Genomic DNA, 21,632 nt, shown 5'->3' with positions numbered 1-21,632 from the left:
AAACTCATTATTCTCACATCTGATCAAACCTGTTCATCCACCGCGTGGGTAAAATTTAGTTCGAACATAGCCGTGGAGCCCAGTGGTACTACTTTGATCAACCGGCGTTCATTTTTGGGAGGCGAGCGATATCTGTAATAGGCGGAGACGCGGACGCGTTTCGCTTCGCTGGTTCAGACGAGACGGTATCAACATCGGTTTCCTAGGTTTCCAGCTCGTTTATGTGTTAGTATTTTCGCGCTTTGGTCATCGCCTTGACGCGCAAGCTGCAATCACGAAGATAACCAGCAACGCAGCAACCGTCGCAGTTGACATGTGCTGAAAGTTTGTTTGTTTACCGAGGTAAGCGCCGCGAGCTTGCATCTTGCGTTTGCCAACCTTTCAAACGCGCGACGTGGTGCAGGCGACCCACGCCTGTTGTATAGAACTGTCAATATCATGGTCATTACTGATTAGGATTAGTGATCAGTGGCTTAAGCAAATAAGAGATGTCTATACCACTTAGCGAGTCTCTAAAACGACTGTCGACGCTTCAATCTGACTCGCAACGTCGTTAGTGCGGTTGATCATCCTGCATATGCGTGTTAATTGGGTCCGTTTAAGTTAGCTCAAATGTGGTTAGTCACGCCTTCATGTTTATGAGTGTGTATGCTCAGAGTATGTAACCAACATACTCTGGTGGCCACACTTTTACTTGTGTGCACTGTTGACAATGTTGACGTTCGAAAAGATCTCGCGCAGAGATTGGGTATGTTTGAACACTTTGCTGCTAAATTGTCGCGCACGCCCCAGTTAACTTCGGTGGTCACGAGACATGTGGCTTGTGAGGGTAATAGACCAGAAACGCAATTGTTTAAATACAGGAACGTTTTATGCTTATGCCTCCAGTAGCTCCCTTCCAAAAAACTGAAACAAGATTGACATCTCTACTGACATACGCATTTCAATTGGCCTCTCTTAGTGCATTGAGGTTATGTTGAGTCAACCTCGGAAGGCTCATCAATTGCTGTTTACTGTGTAGTTCAGAAGTTAAGACCCTAAATGTTTCCTCTTGTTTTTGTTTTCTAAGCGTGATCAAATTGCACAAAGTCACCAGGTATGAGCTTTCTTTTAATCCACCCGGTTATTGTACAGTGCAGACGACCTGTGAACATACAAAACAAACATGGCAGCAATTGTGTCGTCTGTTTTATGCCGCATGTGTGTTGTGTGCGATGTACAAAACTCTTAAGCATTTACAAACGGCTTGTCAGAAATCGCTGCTTCAATGTTTGTATCCTTTGATCCAGAAACCGCCTCACTATAAATTTTGTCTGTGTGCCGTATCTACATGCAGGATTGCAGTCCTTCTGAACCAGAACCACAATGGGCCTCGGCAACATACTTCTGCTGACACAAGCCACATGCTACACCATAACACTGATCTTGTCGGTGTGCACAGTGGTGCCGATGGCTGTGCACGTGTCCAAGTTTGACGGCCACTGCCTGCTCTATACTACGGGGACATTTGACAGCGATGACGGCCACTTCATCGCTCGATGGGCGTCGCCCTTCTACTGCTTTTTTGCGCTGGCCGTTGGTGGACTCATGGTGGCCGTCTCGTTCATACAGCTGGCTCGCATGTCGATTTTCCTCTACATGGGCACAGACAGGTGTGGCTCTCTCCTTTCATCTATCACTGTGCTCCGTTACATGCATAGCACTCAATGCTGTGGAAGCTACGCAAGAAGTCAGGTCAAGAAAAGTTATTACTCATGCAAAAGTCATTACGCATGCTTCACTGCCCATTCCACCCATGCGTTGCTGCGTGCCATCAGTATTTGCTCACGCGAGTATGCACGTGAGGCTCCTCGCAACAGGTTGCAAATAGAAAACTCCAAAAGAACAACAAAAATAAATATTATCTAAAACAATGCATTAGCAGCCATATACCATTGTGTGTTTGTTATTAAGCATTAAAACCTGTTTAATTCAATACTGAGCCTATATAAAAACCAGCTGCTAACAATTGCGGTCAGAAAACATCAAACTATATCCAAGTGCGAACGAAGCCACTGCAAGAAGTCTCTCTAGCCTCCACAGTCTTAACTGCTATGTATGCAATGGAGTATAGTGTGACACTAGTATGACACGTAGAATAAGAATGCACTTGCCGCACATAGAGGTAATGTCTGTAGGCACAATACTTCACTGCTTTTGTCAATCTGTTTGTGACACTTGTGCAGCATCTTGACCAGTTCACTCAGTAATCAACAATATATTCAACACTTTTACACGGCGAAGACGTACCGGTATGGACGTATACCAGAAGATGCAGACACGAGTAGCTGCATTGGTGGTGACTATGCAACACCACGTTTATTCAGAGCATGCAGAGCTCTTGTTGTGATGACACACTATATTCCGCTGATCTTCTGGCATAAACACTTCAGATGCTACATATTCAATACAAGGAGAATTTCCCTCTTCGTTTTGAAACAGAAGTCACGCAACATGAGAATGCTTCTGGCATAGTAGATCGCATCATCGCAAAATCTCATGAACAGCACATCTGCTGTTAAATACATCTTTCAGTATTCTTGTACACATATACACTAGTCCATCATTGCTATGCTGGAACAGTTTTAGAGCTTTTTGGTGTCTTATCTTATTCACACCTTAAAGCCAGGAAACTGCGTTAATGATAGGGTGAACTGAACATAATTCATCAAACACATTGAGAGTTGGGGCACAGTTAATAGAAGGAGATGACGACGTAGTTCAGGCTGTTACAAAAGGCTTCAGCATAGCATACAAGGGAACCTGTAATTATGAGCTATTAATCCGTGGTACAACTTGAAACTGGTTCGTAATGAGTATATGATGAAAGGCTGCATTGTGTAGTTCAGTTGTTCTTGGCATTTGTGGTCTTCAAATGAAAAGGCGTCTTGATTATGCATGTTTGCAGCGATTGCACTTACATTGCGTTCCATTGCAGCTCATTTCTGTCTGCATTCCTGGACTCCGTGGTCAGCGTCATTGTGATGCTTTTGGTCTTCACGACTTCTGTGCTGGTGTCGGACGGCTTCCGGGCATGGTGCAGGGCCATCACGCAACGTTTTCCAGCGTGAGTGTCTGCTTTGGTGCTTCTCACAGGGACCCTAAAAAGCAACACTAAATCTGTAAATCTGTAACACTAAAGTGCATTCTCTCAAAGCTCTGTTTTCATTGATTTGGTGGGAAAATATTTTTTACTAGTGGAGAAAATAAATGGGCCAAACTGTCCTTCCTCGAATTTCACTCCAAACTAAACGAGCGATGTACTCTCTCGAAACTATTTTCATTGATTTGGTGGGAAAAATATTCTTTGCTAGTGGAGGAAATGAATGGCCAAACTGTCTTTTCTTGAATTTTGCTCCAAACCTCAACGTGTCTCATTGGAATCATGAACTTCAAAGTATGTGCTTGTACAGACGAACTTCATTACAGCAGACTTCATTAATTCGGCTCTGGCTAATTTAATGTTGACTGAAGGTCCAGGTTGGCACTCATACATTTATTCGCGGGATATTTCTAACTTGACTGGTCAGCATGCATACACCTGAATGCAATGGTGACCCTATCGGAAGCCTTTTATCAGCAGTGTCTGTCGTGGTGGAGCTTAGGGGATAGTGAATATGTCAAAAACACGCCATCCCCGGCCAAAAATTCAAGCAAGAATGGTAGCTCACCAATGAACGATTTACACAATATTTCATCGTCATCAGCCTGTTTTAAGTCCACTGCAGGACGAAGGCCTCTCCCTGCGATCTCCAATTACCCCTGTCCTGTGGCAAACGATTCCAACTAGCGCCCGCGAATTTCCTAGTTTCATCGCTGTCGTCCTCGATTGCGTTTTCCTTCTCTTGGTACCCATTCTGTAACCCTAATGGGTTACAGAATGGGTACAATATTTACCCGATTCTAACCCTTCTTTTTCCACCCAATAAACTTACTCGAAAAATTACCTGCGCGGTGCAATCGGATATGAAAGCGAAACTAGGTTCGGGGGTTTCGCAACAGTAACAGTCTACCGAGCCAGCACAGCCAGCATCATTGCCATTGCCTTCACAAGATGGCAACAAATGCAGTTCTTGCCAAAGGTTCTCATGGCGCTAGCTAGAACAAAGACCACTTACCATGTTCGTGTAGTGACATGACACTTTCAGTCTTCAATTAAGAAAGCTCATGCAAAAGATGAATTATCCTATATGCTAAGCTAGCAGCAACAAGTCACATCATGTGTTTTTGGTGTTCTGGAGAGTTGAATGTGTTGCAGGACGAGCTAACGAAGGGGTTAGTACAGGTGAGGGCTGCCATACTGTATGCGATTGTTACGGAGTCGTTTGAGAAATGCAGAATGTCAAGCTTGCAATAGACTACGGAGGACATGTTGTGGTTCACAGACAGCGATAAAGTGCTCTCTCATAGTTGTGATGATAGACATTGGGTGTAAATAAACTTATAATCTGCGAAGGTAAAGTTTGCTAATTTAATCTTTTTTTCTAGTGCCAGAATCGGAAGCATGCAACACTTTTCTTTGCTAGAAAACCAGGTGCATGTCATATTTCTGCTTTGTTTAGGAGCTCTGATGCCATTCTCTGTTAGTTTTCTGCTTTGAACGCATTGAAAAAAGGTGCAAGTTCGATTCGGTGTCATGCTAGAAATGGGCACGTACAGGCTAACCTAGATATATTGAACACAGACACATTAAATCATCGGATGTAGTGAAGGCATTTTCTTGTCAGATCCGGCTTCATTACAGTGGTGTTCAACTGCACAATCAAATGAATCAGCAGTTCTTGCAGCATTTTCTTCAGCCTTTTGTTTCATTCGACTCACCAGATAATTTGACCAGTCTTATTGGCCCCCTCATGATCAAATTAGTGGATGTTGACTGCATAATAAAGCTGCACCCTACACAAAGATATATTTCTTATATCTGGTATTCGTTATAAGCATATATTCACTGTCGGCAAGAAACATTTACATTTACTCCATTATATCCAATAATTTGTTGTATCTGTGTACATTAGATTAAGGTTTGACTAATATTTAGGTAATTCTAGCGCAACAGAAGGAATCAAAACTTGCTGCCTTGAGCCCCTGGGTCCTTTGGAATGCAATGTAGGAAAGTTTATTATAGTACAACCGGGTGGATGAACATTGCTCATGTAAATTGTCCCTTCCCAGAAGTGTTCCTATGAGTTCTTCATTTCGAATACGAATTTTGGTATGTTGCCGCATTTCTGATTCAAGAAGAAAAAAAAAACTACTTTTTTTCCACTTTCAGGTGTGAAGACGCATCGGTCACCCAGATTAGCAAACCGGACCATGTAGACACTGTTGGATTTTACATGCACGTCGGCACAGCTCAGGTAATGCATGTTTCTTGTTGAATGTTGTGACTACTGATATAACAAATCTTTAAACTGTGTTTAAAAATTCCTTGTTTGATTCATTTCAGAGAATAAGTTTGTGTAAGTAATTACAAGGCAGATTCCTGGTTTCCATGTATTTAATGTATCTGTATGCTTGATCGTCTAGTAATGGATCAATAATTAGGTCATTAGATTGTAGGCTGTCCAAGTTTTGGGGGCAGTTTTGTCTGTGTGATTTTCATAAAATCTTAGGTTGTCGAAATTAATGCAGCACCCTCCATTACAGCATCTCTCATAGCTTATGTATTGCTTCAAGACATTAAATTGCATCAGTGAATAAATTAATAAATCAACAGGCTTGCAACCACTTTTCTGTTGAAATGCTCATTTGCGATCTTTTTAGAAATGCTGCTGCTGAACAGTTTCAAGGTAAATTTTAGTTTGCTTTTTCCTGTGATGGGGGTAAATGCCAGGCTTATTGCAAAAACCAAAGGCCACTGGAAGAAAGAATTTCACTCTTATCTAAATTTAGCATCAAGTTAACATCTTCATGTCACAGCAAATTGTCAAAAGCCTGAGGTAAAATTCTTTGTACAAGAGTCACTCTTTCATCTTGTGACAACTTACTGTGTTTCTTGCAAGAATCTTTTTACTCATACAAATTTACCAATTTGTAATAACATTCGTGCAAGTGACCCCATAGTTTCAAAATTCAGATGGACAAGGAAGAAACTGTCATCTTTCAAAAGTATAGCAAAAAGCTACAGAGGAAATCCATATAAAGGATTTTCAGAATGAAAGTTTGGCAGCTGAAGAAAAACTCATATTGAACCTGGGACCAGTGCCTTTCCAAGGCAGTCGCTTTGCCACCTAGTAGACTGACCAGAGGCTAGCAGATGGCATAATGAGATTCATTACTGAGCATCTTAACAATTTCGCATATCAATGAATTCTATTTGAGTTGTCGATTGGTCAGGCCTCGCGCTACCATCTGCTAGCTCAAATGGCAGAACAACTGCCCCGGAAAGGCATTGATCCCGGATTCAATCCAAGAACCGGGATAAACATCATTTAAAAAAAAAAGCTTTCTTTTTGAAAAATCTGTGCAGAGGTAACCTTTGTAGCTTTCTTGCCGTACTTTTAGGTGAATGACCGTTTTTTCTTTCATAAAACTTAAACCTTGTGGATTTCTGCAGAACTGACTTGCTTTAAAACTGAAGTTATGAACACAATGAATTCGGTTGCATTTAAAAGCTTTCAAGCTTATCACTTGCCTGCCTACCAGCCTTGCCAACTTAAGAGGCACTACGAGGTACTTACGAGCCACTATGGTAATTCGGGCTGATCCTTAGTCTTCTTCTTTTCTTTCTGTTTTCTCTTTAAAGTTTGGTGCCTGGAGTTCTTGGGTGTGCTGGGTCCTCCAGGCAGTCCTGTGCACACGCAAACTGTGCCTCTACCATGAACGCGAGAACCTCATCATCAGCATGGCCCGCGAACGACGTCTCCTTAACGCCTCACACGAATCCCAGCCTCAGACCTTCGACGACACGATCCCCATCCTCGACTGAAGGGAGAGGAAGAGAGAGAGAGATGAAGATTCATTGCGCACTCAACTCTGCAACGGCTGCCGCAGCCTTCAACAGAGGCGAAATTTCCAAGCTCCGAAGTGCGACGGTTTGCTCAAGATGCAGCCTCGTGCGTTTTCACCCTGAATTTTGTTCTGAGATCTGCAGCTTCTGGCGAGGCTGCCTGACTTTGAACAGCGTATCCGTTAGTGTGGTGGTTGTCGTATACCCTACCGTAGGTGCTAAAGTCCTTGAGTTTGTTCATGTCGTGGCTGTTGGGTGCTATGAGCGTAAGAGGTATTGTACGCAGTGTAGTGCGAATGTAAAACCGTATTGTGTGGGCCTTGACCGTCTTGTGCATGCAGCACTGTGGGTGTTTTTTATATGAGCAACCTTAGATGCACTGTAAATGCAAAGCTCCTTGGGTTGTGTTGCATTACAGCTGTGGACTGGGCTGCACGTGTGAGAGATCTTCTACAAGACATTGTGTTTTGACTGTCTTGTGCGAGTAGCATTGCAAGCGTTTTTAGTTTGAGAGCAATCTCGCAGCATTGACAAGCTGGCCTGACATTTCTTGTGGCTGTGAAATTGCGTATCTATAAGATAGCTGTGCTATAGAATAGTTATGAACATGGAGATTATTATTTTTTTCTAGCATATAAATGATACCTCGGTGAACGAAAGCGTGACACGCATCCACTCCAATAGAACCTTTACAAAAACTGTTGGAGTAGCTTACCCGCAGTGCACACTGGGCCGATCGTGGTGACCGATGTATTGCTCAAATGCTGATTGATGCCCAGCAGCTAGTGCATTGTTCTTGCTTTTTTGCATTTCTTTTCATCATATTCAATGCACAAGAACAATAGCAATGTTGCAACTGCCCAGTAAGCACTATTTTAAAACTGCGTGTGATGGCCACCTTGTTTTGGGCATGTGGGAAAGCCATCTTGGCGTTCCCTTATAGGGTCTGTTACTGGGTGATTCTGTTTACAGATCAAAAGGAAGCTGTTTGTACTGCTCTTTCTCCTGTCTGATGACTCCCTGTGTGAAGTAACGTGGAGCCTTATATTCCAATTCCTCGTAGTGTGGAGACAATCCCCAAGGATTGCTGTCTGACTGGCTGAAGCAGTTTAAGCAGCAGGGTTCATACGTGCGTGACAAAAAAAAATGAAATCACATTGACGGTGCGCTTGCAACAAAGGACTCTTGCTTGAAACCAAGCAAAAAGACTAGCATCAGTTTTGAAGCCGCGGTGCCCTTGCAGCCGCGTTGTTCCAGCTGTGCCTTGTGCTGTGGAAGTTGATGTCAGGGTTGTAGAAGACTGCAGTTTGTCAAGAGATCTTGGAAGCCGCAGAATGTGTTGCTGTTCACTGCAGCCTGTGCATAATCAACGCTACTTGCATTAGTTGAACCAGCTTACTTTCACTGCTTCGCTCATTCAAACTGTGCTCCTTGGGGATTGAAATTAGAAAACATCCTGGCCTTGTAAAATTTTTGCATGGGCTCCTTGTAAAATTTTTGATGTTCAAAACAGAGTCAAGCCTAAAGTGGCAAACACATGTGCATCAAAACTGATATATGGAACAACACGAACAGATGGCTAAATTCAGATTGTTTGAACCTGTTGGAAGCCTTTTGTATGCGCTGATGTGGTTAGTCGTGCGACGTGTTCAATGGGTTTTAAGTATATCTGTTGCACACTTTGTGTTGTTACTCCGACTAAATGCATTATCTATTCTACCTAATCAACCCACTTTTTCAAAGCTTTACCCTACCAAGTATGTGGTGTACAGATTGTTGTTTGTTAGTTATTGCGCAGTCACTGCTTTCATTGAGAAAAAGCTCGCTGCGTGTCAAACTTAGGTTATTCTATCAAGCGAATAGCTTTCTTTGGCTCTTCCCTCTGTTTTCGTGGTTGTCGGCTGGAATTTCTCCACTGATTAATGAAAATGTAGTGCTTTAGGGAGGAGTAGGAGGGAGGTTGCCGTAGAAATCGAGCAGTGGCCAGAAAGTAGGTCACCAGGGGATAGGGAAAGGTGCTGATGTCTCTGGACCTTGCCATTTGGTTGGACAAGCACTCGCATCATGCCATAGGTTACTGAACATTGTGGGTAAGCGAAGTGGCAGGCCAGTGTGCTGCAACGGCTGTCAACCCACATGGACAGCCTCAGTGGACAGGGTCAAATTCCTCGATCTCGCGGGGAAATGAAGTTGGAAAAGCAACAGGAAGGTTAAGGTCAATGTGTGGATGCCACGACCACCGAGGAATGAGTAGGAATGTTGTACCAATAACGCAAGGCTCAGCAACAATGTGCAAATGTTATGGACCGCAGAGGACTGAGTAGGAACGTTGCACCGACTTTCAGAGACAATTAGGTGGATTCAGAAAGCCATTCGCTTACATTGACAATCATCTTCGATGGCGTCTGCATAATTTATTTCGATGAACAAATTTAAGCGCTTCCTGGTCTTTAACAAACATGGTTGTAGCGGCATTAAGTCGTGGTTTTGAAATCTGCAGCATGGATTGTTTTGAGATTACAGAGTTAGTTTTTTAAAGGACACGACTGAAAAGTGCTAAGTCAGTTTAAACTGGTAGAGTGCTCCTTAGAGTTCCAGTTGCATTAGCAAGAAAAGGCTTGAAGGTGTTGCGTGGAAAGTGAAAGCCAGACATATTTCTTGAATTTTGCATCCAGATGTTGATGCTGAATGTGTAAGCATGATGTTGTAAGCTTCATTGTATTCTTGTATTTATGGGACAATTTTTTTAAATGCCATAAGAGTTTTACAAAGTTTCTAGGTTTAAGTGCTTGCCTTCATGTTGAGCTCAATGTTATCCTTATCTATAGACAAACACATAAGAAGTACTCAGCAGACATTATCGAAATACACAATGTCATTGGTGGAATGTCACAGGTTTTATCATGTATTTTAGTAATCTTAGTAATATTTCCAAAAAACCTGCCCAGTTTCATGTTCACTTGCTTTTGAATTCAACGTTATGTTTACAATTGTAGACAAAGGTACTTCTATTCCTGAGCAGCCAGCGTTGAAATACTTGATTCCACAGAGAACAAGGACCGAAACTTGAAGCTCGTGTCAGCCCCTATTCTTCTTTCTGGTCTCTTGTTTGCATATCACGCATCATATCACAGCAAGAGTGGCCTGTTAGGTATTCCAGGAATCATTCTTTTTTAAATGACTCTTTTCATTTTTCATTATTTTTGCCCTTTGGCATTTGCTCACGCAAAGCCATTCTTCCCAGTAGTGGCTAGTCGGCAATACAGGTAGTAAATGAATAAGACCATAGAAAAGAGATTCCTTACAGAATAGGGCCTGAGGACTCTAAACTGCCAATATAGCAGGAACACTGAAGGAAAATATTCCGTTGACTGAAGGAAAATATTCAGTTGCTTCAGATCACTAGAGTAATTGTCTAGAATTCTGTCATCATTTTCTGTATTACAGTTTATGACTAGAATAGTGCCACTAAAGGTCCCACTACTACTCAATTTGAACCGCTTGTGTCAAAACGGATGAGCCAACGTGATCCCCGTGTGACTTCCCCCTCTGTCGCTCTCTGAATCGGCCACTGCTGACATCACGAAGTACCATAGTCTACCACAGGTAGCGCCATCCTGATCTTTCATTTTAGTCATTTCCTCAATTTCAAAGGCTCTTTTCTCACTACGGATAATGAATTTGTTATTACGGGAGCTTAATCTTTAAATTAGGTAGATTTAATATTTTTCTTTGGGATCCCTTTAATGGCTGTACCATTATGTAGCATTTTAATTTACAGCAGCTTCTTGTCTGTTGGTGATGCTAATTTTATATGCATACTCTTGAATGCACATTTATACAATGCACAGTGGCATGGGGTTGTTGGCTGGTTCTCTTCTTGGTCCTGTCTATGTGATACAGCAATTGAGCGTGCCATTAATGTAATGCATGCTTTTTGCTTGGCCACCTTTTTTTTTTTGCTTGCTAATGGTCCTTCACTTGTTTTGTTGATGTACTAACTTTCTTTTACACTGCCTCTATTTGAATTTGTGCACCTCTATGTTTTACTAACTCTGTTGGGAGATTGTAGCCAATGGTGTTCAGAACAAGTCAAATTTTTTAGCTATAACTGAAAAAATATGCACACAGTTTTTGTTTGACGCCTTGCAACAAATGCGTATGCACAAGGTGCTTGCCGTAAATGTTGCCTGCTTTAAGTGGAATTGCTTGCTCAGAAGTTGAGTGTCTCGCTATACCTTAAGTGGCAGTTGAACATTTGACTTGTGAATGCAAATTTCATCTTTAGCTACTGTCAGGCCATGTATATTTCAACTGTTATGAACACTCGAGTCTTGCCTAAATTATTTGAAGAGATATAGTGCAAAACATAATTGTGTCTTATTGTATGAAATAATATGTGCAGAATGATTTTGTGCGGATTGCATGAGTGAGTGACAGGCCATTGCTTTCACTAATTGCAGACAAGAGAGAGTTCTTAAGCATATATGAGATACAGGAGCCTATATATATAGCACGCTCAGTGGTGCGATCTTGTTGCACTGCCCGTCAAAATACATAGCAACCTCAATATGAAATGTGAGTGTGTTTTGACTACCTATTTATTTCTTGGGAACGCTCCTGTCGTGAGTCGTTACTGGCTATGTTGCTCTTCCCAGAAAGGTGAGAAAGATCGGATTAGGCAACTTCAACATGATAAGTGCAAACATATGGGGCTAGCCAGAATTTTGAAATTCGTAAGCATTAATAAAAATTACAAATTATAATGAATTCAGTGTACTTTAAATAGCATGTTTCGAAGGTGTTGAGTTTGCTCCCTACAGCGCTAATCAACATCTGATGCAGGTTTTTATTGGTTCTGTTGGAACAAACATTGAGGAGTTTGTTGAATGACTGTTGAGCATGCGCCAAGTGAAAACTGTGACTGAGTATGGGACAACGCCTTTGCTTTAAAGGGTCGCTTGTGTGATACTCCTTTTTATCAGGAAGGAAATCTTAGTGTGTTACGAGTGTATTTGTTGAGCATGTGTTGTGCAAATTAAGTTGCAAGTTTGTCATGCAACTGTGTATACTTTTAAGATTCTTGTGCTTAGCTTTATTTATACTAGGTATATTCCTATAAAGCGCAATACATTAAATGTTATTTCACAGTGGTTCTATTAGTTTCATTTGATGAAGCAATGTCTTGCTGTTTTGGACATTGTCATGGATCTCATAAGCTGAACACCTGTCCAGCAACTGTACAAGATTGCTTTAAATGGACTTCAACCTTTAAAGGGGCTAACTGCAGCGAAACTTTCCATCATTTGAGAAGTATTTGTAGTGGCATTCTAGCTGCAGAGACAACTCGGAGCAAAATTTTGTGTACAACTTGCAAGCGGGTGCATCAGAAACATTTAGCAAAAATAATGTTTTCTATATGAGAACTAAAAAGTGCTGAAAGGAGAGCTTTGTGAATTCGACTCCTGAATTGCTAATTAAAGATCTATGTGATAGCTAGCTTTATGGCTTTGCCACAGTGGCTGTGGTGACATCTAGTTATATCTCGATAGAATGGAGTTGGGAAGATCGGCAGTTTGCTTCGTTATAGCAAAATTTCGTTATCATAAAATTCTAACTTTTATGCAAATAAGTGTAGTCGCCGATGTTTTTATTTCCTACACGGCCGGGGCTGCAACGTTTTCCGAATTATTGGGCAATTGGAAAAATCAAATTTGCGAAGAAAAATTTCATTTTGTTGAACTTGAGAGTTGGCGACGAAGGACACTGCTTCATGCCGTGTCGACATCGCATCGATAGTACGAAGTGAAGCCAGCCACACTTTCGCCTCCACCCCGCGCAGTGGAGCAACGCTATCATGAAAAACGCCAGCAGAGGCGAACGGAATGCTTCGTCTGCCCCTCGCTTCAACGCGTCTCCGAAACTCGAGATTACGCAACCTCCAGTGCTAAATGCGCGGGAAGACAGCACACATGATGCTACGCCGTCTCAGCACGACCACTCTATGCACGCAGCAAATTACGTCTAAAACGGCACGTGGGCTGCACATGCACTCGGCCACGCTGACAGCCATGCGCAACTATGGCCGTGCTAAATAAAGGAGAAGTCCAACCTTCCCTCCCCACCCCCCTTTATATGAAACATGGCGCTGCTCCGCTTCAGCAGTTGCTCTTGGTCCAACTGTGCTTGATTTTGACAGGAGTTCAGAAGGAGCCGTTCGTAATTCAACCATTTGGCCATCCGCGGATGTTTCCATTGTCTCGGTATTCGTTTGCAGAGGCAGTGAAATTTCCTTATATTGAAATCATATGCGAACACACTTCGTTATATTCAAGTTCTGAATACATGGACAAAAAGTAAAAGTATGGACAAAAAGTAATAAAATATAAATACTTGGTTTTATTAAAAATTTCGTTCCATTGAAGTTTGTTACATCAAGGTTTGACTGTACATCCTGTCTTTCTTTTCTTTTTGGCTTCACAAACAGCTAAAGTGAGATTGCGTTGCAGATAGACGACAAACAGGGCGCGTTTTGCGCATGTACTGCACATGTAGTGTGCCCGTTGGATTTGCGGGCAACTTGATTGGATGCTTGGCCAGTCGCATTTTGTGTCGAAATCCACGGCTTTGTGTCTCACGCCGTGGTATGTGCATCATATCAATCCACCAATCCGACACGAGGCATGTCACGATTTGTCTATACTCCATAAACACAAAAAATGTAATTGGCGGAAGCGACTATCACAAGGCTCTCAAGAACCAACAGGAGACACAGCTCTGATTTTGATGCTAATAGTGGCGTTCAGAACTGATGGGAGCGTTAACTGCTCTGCGGTTTAGATAAGCAAGAAATGTTTAGAGTATCGGTGGGGTAAAAACAGGGAAGAGGGGGAACCGGGGTCGTATGCAGGCATGCGTAAGTTAGCAGCTTAACGAGGGAGGGGCAAATGCTAGACTAAAGCTTGATTAGCTTAAACAGGCGAGATAACCATCCATCGCCACACTGTTTCAGAATTTATGCCATTAGACGTCATCGTCATGCATTTTAGGTGGATCAACTCTGCATATGCATAAAGATGTTGCATGTTGCATGAGCATCCCTTTTCAAACGGCATGGTGAGAGAACATGCCGCAAATAGCACATACTGTTCTTTTTACCCGCGAAGGAGGAAAAAATGTGTACGGTTTCATCTCTGAAACTATGGCAGAAGCTGCGGGCTCCGTTGAATCATTTGCCGTCGATGCAGCCACCACTCCTGACGGAGGAATGCAGAGTTGTCACACACGTTACTGAAGCATAAAGTGAAGTTTATCCATGAGGAGCTCACACGCGTAGAATGCGTTAAGGAGTCCTGAATTATTTGTAAAACCGTTTGGCGCGTCCGAGCGCTGATGCACGAGAGAGGGAAGCGTACATGCTGGCATATGCTGCCTGAAGCGACACCAATGCAAAGACAAGTGCGTGTCTGCGGCGCCACGGCTCAAAAGATGCCGATTACTCTGCAAAGGAATGGTGGCGCCACCTGTCACCGAGCGGCGTGTTTTCCCGTTTTCTGCCATAGCAGTGCGAGATGGCGCCACCGTTCTGTTGCGGTGTGATCGCGAGTGGCATGTATGTAGAGCTCCGTGTTTTCGGAGTTTATTTTTTCGCATAGATTGGACGTTTATCGGAGATTATTTCTTGTATATCCCCAATTCTCCGAAATTTGGAGTTTAATTTTGCGTTATTCTCAATGGTCCAATATCTTGGATGAAATTATATCTGAACACGAAAACATAAGAACGCACGAAGCGTATTTTAGTTGTCTGGAAGGTTTGAACGCACAAACACATATACACACAGGCACAAATACTTGAATACAGAACACCCGTGTTTGTGCTATTACAAGCTTAAAGCTTGTTGTAAAGACGCCAGCATAATTTACGAGGTTGCTGTCACTGATGGAAGAAGGGGCTTCTTCAGCTGGGCATGGCGTTGTGATTGTAGATGCTCTCCAATTCTCAAGGCGCCCTTGCCGTTGGCAATGCCTACTGTCTCGCGACAAAACTTGCAAACAATGACTCTTTCAGGTGACGCTTGACTCTTCAAAATGACTAAATTCCTTTACGTAGTCGCAGGAAAGCGTTCGTTTCCTTCCCATTTTGCTTAGCCAAAATTTCTGTTCAGCGCTACAGAAATGCGTCACGTGATCATTCCATGCCTTCCGCCAGCAGGCTTTGCGCGCTCGCTTCGGTCCCCTAGCGCTAGAGAGCCGCCAGGGGACCGTATATCGAGATGTCGTCTCGCGCTCCTGGGGCCCACAAGCCCTTTTTTAAATGTTCGATGGGTGCGGTCTACAAGATACTGTTGACGTGAGGTAAAGTTTATATCGGCCAAACCGGCCGATCTATCAGTGACTGCTGAGAACATGCCCTTTATCGAAAGGCTTTCTATAAAGAAGGAAAGAGGATCATATTGGCCGTTAAAATCGGAGTTTATCGGATAAACCCGAATTGCCAAAAATTTTACCGGCGAGTGTTTATCGGACTTTTTTCGTATTTATCTGAGAACACGGAGCCCTACATGTATGTCACCATAGGCAAGGCCCTCATCCCTCGACATTGAGAACCAATCTCAAGAAGACAGCGCAGATAACGCCCGGCCGAACTTTACTACCGAGGGGAATAAGACGTAGCGTAAATCTACATCACCATTCACTTCCCGTGAAGGGCGAGGGGACGTCATTGTCACTGGGACGGCCCCAGCGACAGTGACGTGCTCTGGATATCCTTTCACTGCCAGGACATTGGATATCCTAGGGATGTGTCGAATACGTCGTGCGGTCGTCCCTCACACAATCGGTTGGCCGTACTTTTCGTGTCCTGCGTACATCCCTTGCATGTCCGCGAGATACATAATCGGAACTATATGGTGCGTACATTTTACGGACATGCCAGAGCGTTTTGCATATTGTTTGCACAATGCAAAGTATTTTGTGCACAAGTTGCATGACGTCCTTCCTATGGACATCCACTAGATGACATGTCATGGGTATCCTAGAGATGTAACGAATACGTCGTGAGGACGTCCCTAACACGATCGTTCGGCCGCACTTTCCGTGTCCTGCGGTAATCCCTTGCACGTCCGCAAAGGGGCATTACCGGGACATGCTGCGTACATTTCACGGACGTACGTCAAGACCTTTTGCGCAATATTTGTTAATGTTCACAGCACAGCCGCTGTGTGAGGGATGAAACAAGCATAGTGCCCAGGAATCAAGAACAGATAACGCATGTGCGCGCACGCAAACGCGCAACTACGGTATACGTACTCCTCTTTCCAGGCCTAGTTTCCGCCACGCGCAAGGAGCTCATTAAACTTACTGGATTTTTCAAATTAAATTGCGTCAGAAAATTCACAAAGTACGACGTACACACACGAGTTGCAGACGTGATAGCTCCAAATTGTAATTCGAACACGCGAGAAAACAAGCCTGCTACGAGGAAACAGACGAAGCCTGTTGGAGTTCAAATATTTATATGTACGCAGAAGAAAGGTCCACGTACGCGATATCCTTGAGACAACCGTGGCAGGATATTCGAAACAGGTTTATGTACGATATCCTTGGGACTTCCGTTGTAGCTAGGATATCTGAAACGAGACGTCCGGCGGATGTCCTACTTGTTTCCAATGGCGCATGTACATTAATTGGAACACAATTCGGATGTCCTACGTATAGTGTTTTCACTGGGGTAAAACCTAAGAGGAATGGTAGCGTGATGTAATCGAAGCCAGAAAAAGTCGGCCGTTCAGGTGACCTTAATCTCGGTAGTTTTTAGAAGCTTCCATGCGCCACACACAGCCCACGCTTTTTCGGAAAAGTAACGGGCGGGATATACATGCGTCTACCGCACACTGTTTCGACTGTAGCGCAAGCGACAATCATTCCTTATATTTATTGCCGGCAAAACGAAGTCAGCCTTTTTCATGAGAGCTTGTGCCCCCGCAATTGTACGCAGACGGACACCGTTCTTTGCTCGCTCGCAGAGTCCGTGTGATCACCATACAGTAGCGTAGCTAGGTCGTCTGGCACCCGGGGCCCATAGGTCTTCTGTCCCCCCCCCCCCCCCCCACGGGTGTAGCCGGCGGAAAGAGAGGTGTCTTAAGACGTATATATGACACCCCCACTGGCCCCTTGCACCCGGGGCCCACGGCCCCCCGGCCCCCCCTGTTGCTACGCCACTGTCATCATACATATGCCAGGTAAGGTAAAAGTAAGGGGTGGTGCATGCAGGCAAATGTAAGAAAACACGTGGGCAGTGTGCCAATTAATTAAAATCCAATCGCGCGTACATGTGTTCCTTCCAAACCAGTTGGAACAAGTGCGCCGGACTTTTGACAGCTTTCGTAATTCTGCCTGTCGGCTTATATATCCTCCATAGCTAGTTGTCCTTACTTACACCGATCTCTTAGTGGAATAGCGCATTCAACTCGTGCGCGGATTCTTTGAAATTTAGCCATTCGAAATGTGCCACATTGATGTGTGCGAATTCTTAACTGGCCACAAGCCATGTCAACTTTTAGATCCAGAAAAAATTCAATTAACCGCGGAACTATGCCACGACGAAATTCCGCTACCAGAGCGTGCGAAACCAAAACTTATGCTTACGTCACCCATGCAGAGGGCAGCCAGCGACCTGCGACAGTATATGCGAGGAACATGAATGACCCCTTCGAGGAGGATTGCAATCCGTCGTGGCACAGTTCCACGGGTAATCGAATTTCTTCCGGATCTAAAAGTTGACATGGCTCGTGCGGAGAGTTCGCTTCAATTCCTCACCTACGATGAGCACGTTGAAACTGAAAGATTAAAAATTATTTAATAGACGTTTGTCAATTAGCCACTGACTGCCACGTATACCACCCGTCAGCCCATGGTCGCCACCACTGACGCCATGTCTTTCTAAATATCGCTTAAAATCTTCGTAGAAACAACCGATATATATATATATATATATATATATATATATATATATATATATATATATATATATATATATATATATATATATATATATATATATATATGGGTGTGTGTGTGTGTGTGTCGCCATCACGTGACCGGCTTCTCACACTTCATAGCCACGCACTTCTTGTTTACTTTGACAATGCTAATGCTAACACATTAATACATAGGTTAGCCTGCTGCACTCGCCAATGAGAACTGAGTCTGCAAATAAACTGTTTATTTGCTTCTAATGATCCATTTGCGCTTTTTTAAACACGCTTTATAATGTGCAGTGTAACAACCTTGACTTGCTAACGTTGTGAATACCCTAGAATGGGAAGATTGTTTTTATAGTAATGGTGATAACGGCTGTTCGTTATTCAAAAACTATATAAGAAAAGTATTCGATATTCTGTTCGATTCGATGCGATCTCTAAAATTGCTATCTGCAGGTACACGCCTACACGCCTACAGGTACACGCCTACTCCTATGCCTTATCCGGAGTGCTCCGATCGCACTTTCTCGAAGGGCAAATGGCGCCTCTCCTGGTATTCTGGTGCGATTATTTCTTGCTCGTTTGGCTACAGTGTACACGCATGTGCAAACTGCCTTTGTGTAAACAGTTCTTTTTTCTTCTAGACGCTCGAATAAAGAATATAAATATACACATTTTGTTTATTGTGGCGAAGCTTCTTACCTGACCGTGACTCAGTTTCTATTTCTGGAAAGGGGAACCCGGGCGCCATACCGTTACGTCACTCCGATACAACTCAGCGGACACCGTAATTTCTGGCCTATAACGCCACCAATGCGCACATTGCACAAACTCAAGACATAGCTAGGAGACTACAAAAACAAAAAAAAAATATTCGTGCCACATATTTGAGTTATCTAAAGACAATATACAGGGTGTTAAAAATTAAGCTTTATGGCTTTCTTAAAGTTAGGCGCGCGAAGACCACCTGTGCGAATAAGTTATGTGGCCAGGGGCACACAAAGTGAGATGATAATTATCGCTGTCAGCAGCCCAATTAACTAAAATTGAATAGTTAACTTTTTGTTGACTGCAGTAAGTGGGTATCTTTGTATTGAAAAGTTAGAGGCAGTCGTGTTCCTACACAGTGCCAGTTGGAAGAATTATTCTAGCGTGCCTGTGCTCCGAGATATCCGACTCCAAATTTTAATTGTCGTTCGCATTATTACGCATGCAAGAGTTAGGATCGGCGCAAAGCTCCTCGCTGATGTGACGCGACAGTTGCGTGCGGCGTTTAGTCTGACAACGGGACGGAGGCATTGGCAAAGATAAATGTCCATCTCCTCTCGGCTGGCGAAATAAAAAAAAAATCGAAGAACCTGCAACCGCTGTCGTAACACGCGACCGCGCAGCCTTTAACGATGGCGGCAGCTGCCATGCCGAGATAATGGCGCGAGCGGAGAAGCCGGAGGGCAGTGCGCGTGCGCAGTGGTGACTAGACGAGCGGACATGGCCCTTGCCTGGGCTACGCCTAGCTCTGCCCCGTAGGTGAGTGCTGGTAAGACACTGGTAAGATAACAGCTGTGCCTTACCAGTACTCGCCTACAGGGCAGAAACCTAGCTGGAGGCTTACGAAAAGGGTTCTACATAAATTGAGGACGACGCAACGAGCTATGGAAAGAAGAATGACGGGTGTAACGTTAAGGGATAGGAAAGAAGTAGATTGAGTGAGGGAACAAAAGCGAGTTAATTACATCTTAGTTGAAATCAAGGAAAAGAAATGGGGCATGGGCAGGCCATGTATTGAGGAGGGAAGATAACCGATGGTCATTAAGGGTTACGGACTGGATTCCAAGAAAAGGGAAGCGTAGCAGGGGGCGGCAGAAAGTTAGGTGGGCGGATGAGATTAAGAAGTTCGCAGGGACAACATGGCCACAATTTCACACGACCGGGGCACTTGGAGAAGTATGGGAGAGGTTATTGCCCTGCAGTGGGAGTAGCCAGGCTGCTACTGATGATGATGATGATGGGCTACGCAAATAAACTGATTGCTGATTTCCAAGTATTGTAACTTTTATTGAAATCAAGAGCAACTGCAGAGCACACCGCGCTGTCATATCTTGATTTCGCCAGTCACGAGGGGAAGGGGAACAGTAATCATCTTTGCCTATGCTTCCGCCCCGTTGTCAGACTAAACAAGCAAAATAATTTCCCCTATGTTGTCCCTAGGTGTCTGTGTTTGTTGGCTTCTTATGATGTGTCTCCCTGGTCACATAACTTATTCGCACAGCTGGTCTTCGCGTGCCTCCCAGTGTGTAATTTTAAGAAAGCCATAAAGCTTAATTTTGAAGACCCGGTATATACTGCCTAATTCCACATATTCTAAACAAACCTCCTCCTTTATCACGATGGGGGATTGCTTCAAGCAATGTATTTACGAATAACATATGCCCTGTTATTTGCTTCGAGGGGCAGTTACTCTGCTATGCGTGTAACTCTTTCCTCTCACAACTTAATTTCCTCGGCCTCCATCCGCTAGTACTACTTATACTACCGTCGCTGCTGCTGAATTTTGGTTGTGCATTATCATTGCTCTTTTGGCTCGTTTTATGCGGTGTTCATGTGTGTCCATGTCTTAATTGCACCTCTATACAACTGTTGTTTCTATATGTCAGGATACTGAGTGAACGTTGGGGGAAATGGGGAGGAGTAAAAGTCGATGTACTTAATTGTTGGATATTTTGTGAGCTATTAAAATATGAAGGACAGTAATATAAGAATTACATGGAAAATTCGTGCGACTTTCCGAACCCGCCGTCATTGAAATGTACATGAAAACAATTCAAAAAGTGCACTCCGCCGTTCTCCATTCAATTGTTTTTGTTTTTCGATAAGGAATTTTAAGAGTCTTGAATTTTAATCACCGTCCTAAAGAGGCAACAGAAATTCCAAAGATGGTACCAGTTTCGAAATTTGCGCCTTCAAACTAGCGGTAAAAATGCACTGTTACATATTTATTTTCACTCGAGCGAAATATTTTGCCGTCGGCGTCGCCACGACGTTCCGCATACATTTAGTGCATGTATGCTATATGCAAATGCATGTCGTATATGTAAGATAGATGATATACTGTATATACGGTACAACCGCTAATGTTACTCAGACCGGGTCTATTCCGGGGCCGGGAATAGATTAGACCAGGGCTGATCTATTCCTGACAGATATTGAGAATGGCAGCCCACAAAAAGATGTCATGAAACATCACAGTCACGGAGCATGGCTTCTATATTAAATCTTCTCAGCCTGTTAATATAAAAGCCATGCTCCGTGACTGTGATGCTTCATGACATCTTTTTGCGGGCTGCCATTCTCAAAAACTGTCAGGAATAAATCAGCCCTAGCGATATTAAATTTTCTCAGCCTGTTATTTACGCTTGCTCCAGACACACACCTGCCCTAGCCCCGCTATCCAACACCAATGCTATCCGCGTTTATATCCAACAGACGCGTGTAAAACTTGCGGACAAAGAGCAACGATGCGTCACATGTTCTGGGAATGTGCCGGCAACAACGGTATAATCAAACCAGCTGCTGCGTTCGCGACGCGTCCATAATCGCGGCCGTTGCCAGAGTACGGGAAGGCTCGAGCTCGATTCTTCCCGACGCCGCCCCGGATGCGGG

At 43.6% G+C, this 21,632-nt stretch overlaps 1 protein-coding gene across 1 annotated transcript; it reads left to right on the top strand.

The window, feature by feature from the left end:
* Positions 1–6: 6 nt before the first annotated feature.
* Positions 7–12,141, top strand: LOC126544813 (transmembrane protein 179). Its single transcript, XM_050192305.3, has 5 exons — positions 7–342; positions 1,337–1,652; positions 2,978–3,106; positions 5,312–5,396; positions 6,785–12,141. Exons 2-5 carry the CDS (start codon positions 1,366–1,368, stop codon positions 6,965–6,967), a joined length of 684 nt encoding a protein of 227 aa, XP_050048262.1. The 5' UTR covers positions 7–342; positions 1,337–1,365; the 3' UTR covers positions 6,968–12,141.
* Positions 12,142–21,632: the final 9,491 nt, after the last annotated feature.

Source organism: Dermacentor andersoni, chromosome 10 (assembly GCF_023375885.2).
Source record: "Dermacentor andersoni chromosome 10, qqDerAnde1_hic_scaffold, whole genome shotgun sequence".
NCBI classification, from domain to species: domain Eukaryota; kingdom Metazoa; phylum Arthropoda; class Arachnida; order Ixodida; family Ixodidae; genus Dermacentor; species Dermacentor andersoni.
This window is presented reverse-complemented; position numbering and strand designations above follow the sequence as displayed.